Raw genomic sequence first — 8,575 nt, forward strand, 5'->3', positions numbered from 1 at the left:
CGAGAAAGCGTCAGATACAAGAAGACTCCGGCAAAGAAACCTGCTGCCAAGAAAGCTGCCACCAAAAAGACCCCGGGTAAAGAAGGCCGCCAAGAAGACGGCGCCCGCCAAGAAGGCGACCAAGCCCAAGAAGAAGTAGAGACCTGACCGTCACATTTTCTGCAAACCCCGGCCCTTTTCAGGGCCACCCACATCCTCTCAAAAGAACTATGTCAATCACGTCTCAAAGTTATACTTTTTCCACACGAATACACGCTATCCCGCCAAATAATTGATAATGAACGAAATATAAGATACAATGTAAGATCCTCCCTCCCACACACATACACACATACACGGACGATGGTGAGGGAAGACCTTTATTGTAGATACATACAACAACCAGACGACAAATGACACATTAGATACGTGAAATGTATTGAATATCTACCAAAAACTAACGAATGAATGAACACACGCGCACACGCTATCAGAATATTGTTACAGAAGACGTCGCCGATATTGACGATATTCATTTATCAACCCAAAACTTGACTGTGCAGAAATGTGTCTCGTTTAAACTGCTATCACTTGTAATCTCCCATTGTAGCCAATAGCCATTCTTTAGTGTTCAAGTTCCTTGCCACATTCTTCGGCAGGAGCCCAAACCGTGCCGAGCTTGCTGCAAAAAACGGATCCTAGAGTCAAGAAAACTGACCAATGGCAAGGTCTGATTTGGGCAAGAGAACCAATCAGACGTCAGAGTGGCGTCCAATTGAAATCTGCGGACATCTAATTAGCGGGTCTTATAAATTCACACTCCGCCGTGCGCCGACTACTTTCATTGTCTTGCACTTGAGCGTAGACGAAGTTCGACATGGCACGTACCAAGCAGACCGCCCGTAAATCCACCGGTGGCAAGGCCCCGAGGAAGCAGCTTGCCACCAAGGCTGCCCGCAAGAGCGCCCCGGCTACCGGTGGTGTCAAGAAGCCTCACCGCTACAGGCCCGGTACCGTGGCCCTGAGAGAGATCCGTCGCTACCAGAAGTCGACGGAGCTGCTCATCCGCAAGCTGCCATTCCAGCGCCTGGTGCGAGAGATCGCCCAAGACTTCAAGACCGACCTGCGTTTCCAGAGCTCGGCGGTCATGGCCCTACAGGAGGCCAGCGAGGCCTACCTGGTCGGTCTCTTCGAGGACACCAACCTCTGCGCCATCCACGCCAAGCGTGTCACCATCATGCCCAAGGACATCCAACTCGCACGCCGCATCCGAGGGGAACGTGCATAAGGAGGATCAGAACAAGATCGACAACCCCGGCCCTTTTCAGGGCCACCTACATATCCCAGAAAGATTTATATCGTTCGCGTTTCTTGCAACATTTGAATCAGAATCCCTGTTACACAAAGTTTACACGTTTGCCCCCCTTCCCCCTCATACTTGCACACACAAACCAATCAGCCGACAGGGGATTAAATCAGTACTTGTGAAATAATAAGACTCCCAGCCCCAAACAACCTAGAAATCAAATAAAACAAAAAAGAAACTTGTTTTCCACGTTTTAACCATGCGTTTCTGACCGCGAAAATACAACGCACGCTCTCCACGTGTTTTATCTATCGTTTTCTCTGACCACGCGTACATATAATGTAGAGGTATGTCAGCTAGCAGGAAGCGACACACTTGTAAGGAAGACTATACTGCGGTCATTTCTGACGCGATACGGCAACCATTCTTGCTCACAAATGTCATGCTCAAGGTTGTCTGTCAGGAATATAGAAAAGATACAGATTTGTCTAGGCAGATGTGCGTGTTTTTTGTTTTGGTGTGTGCATTTATTTTCTGTATTAGTTTTCTTATAGAATAGCTGTATGTAAAGCTTAGTTAAGTGATCATGATACAGTTCTTTCGAGAGGATGTGGGTGGCCCTGAAAAGGGCCGGGGTTTAAATCTCTCCGTCTGGATCTTACTGAGCCTTGCTGGTCTTCTTGGGCAGAAGCACGGCGTGGATGTTGGGGAGAACGCCGCCCTGTGCAATGGTGACGCCGGACAATAGTTTGTTCAACTCCTCGTCGTTGCGGACGGCCAGTTGAAGGTGACGGGGGATGATCCTGGTCTTCTTGTTGTCGCGGGCAGCGTTACCGGCCAGCTCGAGGATCTCGGCGGTCAGGTACTCGAGCACAGCCGCCAAGTACACAGGAGCGCCGGCACCCACGCGCTCGGCATAGTTTCCCTTGCGCAAGAAGCGATGGACACGGCCAACCGGGAACTGCAGTCCCGCTCGGGAAGAACGGCTCTTTGCCTTGGCGCGTGCCTTGCCTCCTTTACCACGTCCAGACATGATGTAGAATGAAGTCGGTCGGTTAGCGTCAAACGGCCAAAAGAATAAATGAATGAAGAGACAAAATGCCCTGTCCAAACAATTTATACCCCGCTGCTGGATTCACGGCTTCCGACAGCGAACCAATAGCGAGAGCTTACCGTGAGAGGTTCTACCACGTCCGCGCCTTGGACTAGACAATCCGATAATTTGCATTCTTCCCCGATATAAAGGCAAAGCAGACACTGGCGCAATTATTCTTCGCTGTCTGATACGCCAAGAACGTCGTCATGCCGCCAAGTGGAAAAGCTGCTAAGAAAGCTGGCAAAGCCAGGCCCGCTGGAGACAAGAAGCGCGGAAGGAGGAGAAAGAGAAGGGAAACCTTCGGTGTCTACATCTACAAGGTGCTGAAGCAGGTGCACCCCGACACCGGTGTCTCCAGCAAGGCCATGGGCATCATGAACTCCTTCGTCAACGACATTTTCGAGCGCATCGCCGCCGAGGCTTCTCGTCTGGCTCACTACAACAAGCGCTCTACCATCAGCAGCCGCGAGATCCAGACCGCCGTGCGACTCCTGCTACCGGGCGAGCTGGCCAAGCACGCCGTCAGCGAGGGCACCAAGGCCGTCACCAAGTACACCAGCTCCAAGTAGACCTACGGCACAAGCTATAACCCCGGCCTTTTTCAAGGCCACCCACATCCTCACAAAAGAGCTATACCAGTCACGCTTTCCATGACCCAACACACGCACACAAATCACTAACCTGTGACCGCAGGTACTATTGCACCATTTCCGGTAAAATAACACACCAACTAGAAGTCACACCAACTACCCGTCTATACATCAACAGAAGGAAAACAAAGGAAGGATATCATTATGACGCAATAAATTTCGAACACAATTGCAATGACATATGTACGTCCCTTTTGACGTTCTTTAGAACAATGCCCGGATCGCACGGCGTTGTCTTTCTCTGCAACGTAAACAGACAATGCCTCAGGTTTACGTGTAGCCAAACTTTTGGGTGCAATTTGGGTAGCTTTACTTTACTTTTGTCGATGAATCGAAATCCCCGATGGCGAACAAAGTATGATTTGGGTCATCAGGTCGCATTACACCAAAAGCGAACATAGAAGGCATGATTTGGGTCATCAGGTCACAAGGCCGTCTTACCATTTGCGCGGACTAATTCACCGTCTTCTCCCCAGCCGCAAAATTCAACACAACACAACAAACATCGCCATCCAAATTAAAACGGACATAGTCTTACAACATTTACAACAATTGCGCACTCCATCACATACAATCAACAATCTAGTACACCCCACAACAACACGAACTACTTCGTGCCCGAACTACATATGTCATCCAGCTAGAACATTACGTTACACGGTCAGTTTATTAGAAGAAAATGATTTGTTTTCCCTCGAATTATCATTATTCCTCCTTGTTTGTCTTGTCGGCGGGATACGCTCGGCATGGCATTGTCTTGCGCACCTCGTGTGGGCTGGGGGATGGCGTGCTCCCATTGGCTAGTTGTGGCGGCGGCCAAGACTCCTCGTAGGTCCGCAGGGCGAATATTAAAGCGCTGACAACAGGAGATATTGCATTCATTCATTCATTCTTTCTACTCTGAGTCGAGAAGACTACGTACAGTATCTATCATGTCTGGACGCGGCAAAGGAGGCAAGGGTCTCGGAAAGGGAGGCGCCAAGCGTCACCGTAAGGTTCTTCGCGACAACATCCAGGGCATCACCAAGCCCGCCATCCGTCGTCTGGCTCGCCGTGGCGGTGTCAAGCGCATCTCCGGCCTCATCTACGAGGAGACCCGAGGCGTTCTCAAGGTCTTCCTGGAAAACGTCATTCGTGACGCTGTGACGTACACCGAACACGCCAAACGCAAGACGGTCACCGCCATGGACGTTGTCTACGCTCTCAAACGCCAAGGTCGCACTCTGTACGGCTTCGGCGGCTAAAGGACCCGACGGACTCACCATCGCAAGCGAACCCCGGCCCTTTTCAGGGCCACCCAAATATCCAAAAAAGAGCTGTATCTTCTCACCATACGATCGCACACATGAACACACCTGACTTTTATAACAATACACAAATGATGATAAAGAACAATTGAATGAATGAATGAATGAATTCCTATATTGCTGAGCTTAAGAACAGACCTCAACACATGTATATGAAGGTATCACGGGTCTAGTCAAACATAGTATCGAATAAAGACAAAGTCAAACCCAAGCCGGCCACGCAAGCACTCAGCAACAACCGTGACCCCACCTCCGTTCTATATATTGATACTTTTGTGCGTCGTTAGTTGCCGAGAAATGCGTTTGAGTGAGACACAAGCGTACATATGTGTGTTCTCTATGAAATTCGAGTTTACGTGTTAGAAATTCATAAAAGTCACCCATTCCTAATTTCCTTTGCAAACTGGATAAGCCGTTGAACGTGGTCGAACGTCCCCGCTCACTTCCGAAGCGTGCTTACCGAAAAGATGTCAAATATCTCAAGATCTAAATACCACCGGCCAGCCGCTACCATGAAATTAGTAAGTGGAACATGTGCTTCTGTACGGAAACCGGTCCAATGTTGTGTTTGATGGCCGGGAAAGGAGAAATTTCACCGTAAAGTTAGAAAAGAAACACAAATTTCGCCGGTACGGACAATAGGACACAGACAAGCTGTCGTGTTTCCGATCACGTCCGCACCGTGACTACTTGTACGCCAGCTTGACAAGATGTCGGGTTCATTTGCACGTCTATCGGAGACTTGTCACGCCAGCATGTCCGCCGCAGCATCGTCCCCCAAGAAAGCCAGCAAGCCCAAGAAGGCTCCTGCGGCTCACCCGCCCACCACCGCCATGATCACGGCGGCTGTGGAATCACTCAAGGACCGCACGGGTTCTTCGGTGCCGGCCATCAAGAAGTACATCGCCGCCAACTACAAGTTCGACGTGGACAAGAAGTCTCACTTCATCAAGCGGGCCCTGAAAGCCTTGGTGGAGAAGGATACCCTGGTCCAGGTGAAAGGAACAGGGGCGTCGGGATCCTTCAAAATCAACGTGGCAGCCAAGAAGGCCGCCGAGAAGGCCGCCAAGAAGACTACCAAGAAGCCGGTCAAGAAACCCGTGGCCAAGAAGGCCGCCAAACCCAAGACCACCAAGCCTAAAAAGCCCAAGGCTAAGAAGGCTACCACCCCCAAGAAGTCTACCAAGAAGCCAGCGGCCAAGAAGTCTACCAAGAAGACTCCGGCAAAGAAACCTGCTGCCAAGAAAGCTGCCACCAAAAAGACCCCGGTAAAGAAGGCCGCCAAGAAGACGGCGCCCGCCAAGAAGGCGACCAAGCCCAAGAAGAAGTAGAGACCTGACCGTCACATTTTCTGCAAACCCCGGCCCTTTTCAGGGCCACCCACATCCTCTCAAAAGAACTATGTCAATCACGTCTCAAAGTTATACTTTTTCCACACGAATACACGCTATCCCGCCAAATAATTGATAATGAACGAAATATAAGATACAATGTAAGATCCTCCCTCCCACACACATACACACATACACGGACGATGGTGAGGGAAGACCTTTATTGTAGATACATACAACAACCAGACGACAAATGACACATTAGATACGTGAAATGTATTGAATATCTACCAAAAACTAACGAATGAATGAACACACGCGCACACGCTATCAGAATATTGTTACAGAAGACGTCGCCGATATTGACGATATTCATTTATCAACCCAAAACTTGACTGTGCAGAAATGTGTCTCGTTTAAACTGCTATCACTTGTAATCTCCCATTGTAGCCAATAGCCATTCTTTAGTGTTCAAGTTCCTTGCCACATTCTTCGGCAGGAGCCCAAACCGTGCCGAGCTTGCTGCAAAAAACGGATCCTAGAGTCAAGAAAACTGACCAATGGCAAGGTCTGATTTGGGCAAGAGAACCAATCAGACGTCAGAGTGGCGTCCAATTGAAATCTGCGGACATCTAATTAGCGGGTCTTATAAATTCACACTCCGCCGTGCGCCGACTACTTTCATTGTCTTGCACTTGAGCGTAGACGAAGTTCGACATGGCACGTACCAAGCAGACCGCCCGTAAATCCACCGGTGGCAAGGCCCCGAGGAAGCAGCTTGCCACCAAGGCTGCCCGCAAGAGCGCCCCGGCTACCGGTGGTGTCAAGAAGCCTCACCGCTACAGGCCCGGTACCGTGGCCCTGAGAGAGATCCGTCGCTACCAGAAGTCGACGGAGCTGCTCATCCGCAAGCTGCCATTCCAGCGCCTGGTGCGAGAGATCGCCCAAGACTTCAAGACCGACCTGCGTTTCCAGAGCTCGGCGGTCATGGCCCTACAGGAGGCCAGCGAGGCCTACCTGGTCGGTCTCTTCGAGGACACCAACCTCTGCGCCATCCACGCCAAGCGTGTCACCATCATGCCCAAGGACATCCAACTCGCACGCCGCATCCGAGGGGAACGTGCATAAGGAGGATCAGAACAAGATCGACAACCCCGGCCCTTTTCAGGGCCACCTACATATCCCAGAAAGATTTATATCGTTCGCGTTTCTTGCAACATTTGAATCAGAATCCCTGTTACACAGAGTTTACACGTTTGCCCCCCTCCCCCTCATACTTGCACACACAAACCAATCAGCCGACAGGGGATTAAATCAGTACTTGTGAAATAATAAGACTCCCAGCCCCAAACAACCTAGAAATCAAATAAAACAAAAAAGAAACTTGTTTTCCACGTTTTAACCATGCGTTTCTGACCGCGAAAATACAACGCACGCTCTCCACGTGTTTTATCTATCGTTTTCTCTGACCACGCGTACATATAATGTAGAGGTATGTCAGCTAGCAGGAAGCGACACACTGTAAGGAAGACTATACTGCGGTCATTTCTGACGCGATACGGCAACCATTCTTGCTCACAAATGTCATGCTCAAGGTTGTCTGTCAGGAATATAGAAAAGATACAGATTTGTCTAGGCAGATGTGCGTGTTTTTTGTTTTGGTGTGTGCATTTATTTTCTGTATTAGTTTTCTTATAGAATAGCTGTATGTAAAGCTTAGTTAAGTGATCATGATACAGTTCTTTCGAGAGGATGTGGGTGGCCCTGAAAAGGGCCGGGGTTTAAATCTCTCCGTCTGGATCTTACTGAGCCTTGCTGGTCTTCTTGGGCAGAAGCACGGCGTGGATGTTGGGGAGAACGCCGCCCTGTGCAATGGTGACGCCGGACAATAGTTTGTTCAACTCCTCGTCGTTGCGGACGGCCAGTTGAAGGTGACGGGGGATGATCCTGGTCTTCTTGTTGTCGCGGGCAGCGTTACCGGCCAGCTCGAGGATCTCGGCGGTCAGGTACTCGAGCACAGCCGCCAAGTACACAGGAGCGCCGGCACCCACGCGCTCGGCATAGTTTCCCTTGCGCAAGAAGCGATGGACACGGCCAACCGGGAACTGCAGTCCCGCTCGGGAAGAACGGCTCTTTGCCTTGGCGCGTGCCTTGCCTCCTTTACCACGTCCAGACATGATGTAGAATGAAGTCGGTCGGTTAGCGTCAAACGGCCAAAAGAATAAATGAATGAAGAGACAAAATGCCCTGTCCAAACAATTTATACCCCGCTGCTGGATTCACGGCTTCCGACAGCGAACCAATAGCGAGAGCTTACCGTGAGAGGTTCTACCACGTCCGCGCCTTGGACTAGACAATCCGATAATTTGCATTCTTCCCCGATATAAAGGCAAAGCAGACACTGGCGCAATTATTCTTCGCTGTCTGATACGCCAAGAACGTCGTCATGCCGCCAAGTGGAAAAGCTGCTAAGAAAGCTGGCAAAGCCAGGCCCGCTGGAGACAAGAAGCGCGGAAGGAGGAGAAAGAGAAGGGAAACCTTCGGTGTCTACATCTACAAGGTGCTGAAGCAGGTCGCACCCCGACACCGGTGTCTCCAGCAAGGCCATGGGCATCATGAACTCCTTCGTCAACGACATTTTCGAGCGCATCGCCGCCGAGGCTTCTCGTCTGGCTCACTACAACAAGCGCTCTACCATCAGCAGCCGCGAGATCCAGACCGCCGTGCGACTCCTGCTACCGGGCGAGCTGGCCAAGCACGCCGTCAGCGAGGGCACCAAGGCCGTCACCAAGTACACCAGCTCCAAGTAGACCTACGGCACAAGCTATAACCCCGGCCTTTTTCAAGGCCACCCACATCCTCACAAAAGAGCTATACCAGTCACGCTTTCCATGACCCAACACACG

General features: G+C 50.6%; 6 protein-coding genes and 1 pseudogene across 7 annotated transcripts in view; 5 read left to right on the forward strand and 2 right to left on the reverse strand.

Annotated features, from left to right (window-relative positions):
• Positions 1-8,575, forward strand: part of LOC118406635 (zinc finger protein 184-like) — a 220,146-nt gene that overhangs the window by 11,548 nt on the left and 200,023 nt on the right. The gene's annotated exons all lie outside the window — the stretch shown is intronic.
• On the reverse strand, positions 1,897-2,344 carry LOC118406681 (histone H2A). Its single transcript, XM_035806949.1, has one exon. The coding sequence runs from the start codon at positions 2,316-2,318 to the stop codon at positions 1,944-1,946; it is 375 nt and encodes a 124-aa protein (XP_035662842.1). The 5' UTR covers positions 2,319-2,344; the 3' UTR covers positions 1,897-1,943.
• LOC118406685 (histone H2B-like) lies at positions 2,563-3,711 on the forward strand. Its single transcript, XM_035806954.1, has one exon. The coding sequence runs from the start codon at positions 2,588-2,590 to the stop codon at positions 2,948-2,950; it is 363 nt and encodes a 120-aa protein (XP_035662847.1). The 5' UTR covers positions 2,563-2,587; the 3' UTR covers positions 2,951-3,711.
• LOC118406688 (histone H4) lies at positions 3,797-4,363 on the forward strand. Its single transcript, XM_035806956.1, has one exon. It carries the CDS (start codon positions 3,964-3,966, stop codon positions 4,273-4,275), a length of 312 nt encoding a protein of 103 aa, XP_035662849.1. The 5' UTR covers positions 3,797-3,963; the 3' UTR covers positions 4,276-4,363.
• Positions 5,027-6,386, forward strand: LOC118406674 (histone H1-like). Its single transcript, XM_035806932.1, has one exon. It carries the CDS (start codon positions 5,049-5,051, stop codon positions 5,667-5,669), a length of 621 nt encoding a protein of 206 aa, XP_035662825.1. The 5' UTR covers positions 5,027-5,048; the 3' UTR covers positions 5,670-6,386.
• Positions 7,425-7,872, reverse strand: LOC118406682 (histone H2A). The gene has a single exon (XM_035806950.1). The coding sequence runs from the start codon at positions 7,844-7,846 to the stop codon at positions 7,472-7,474; it is 375 nt and encodes a 124-aa protein (XP_035662843.1). The 5' UTR covers positions 7,847-7,872; the 3' UTR covers positions 7,425-7,471.
• LOC118406686 lies at positions 8,091-8,569 on the forward strand (annotated as a pseudogene).

Source organism: Branchiostoma floridae, chromosome 19 (genome assembly GCF_000003815.2).
Source record: "Branchiostoma floridae strain S238N-H82 chromosome 19, Bfl_VNyyK, whole genome shotgun sequence".
Classification (NCBI taxonomy): Eukaryota; Metazoa; Chordata; class Leptocardii; order Amphioxiformes; family Branchiostomatidae; genus Branchiostoma; species Branchiostoma floridae.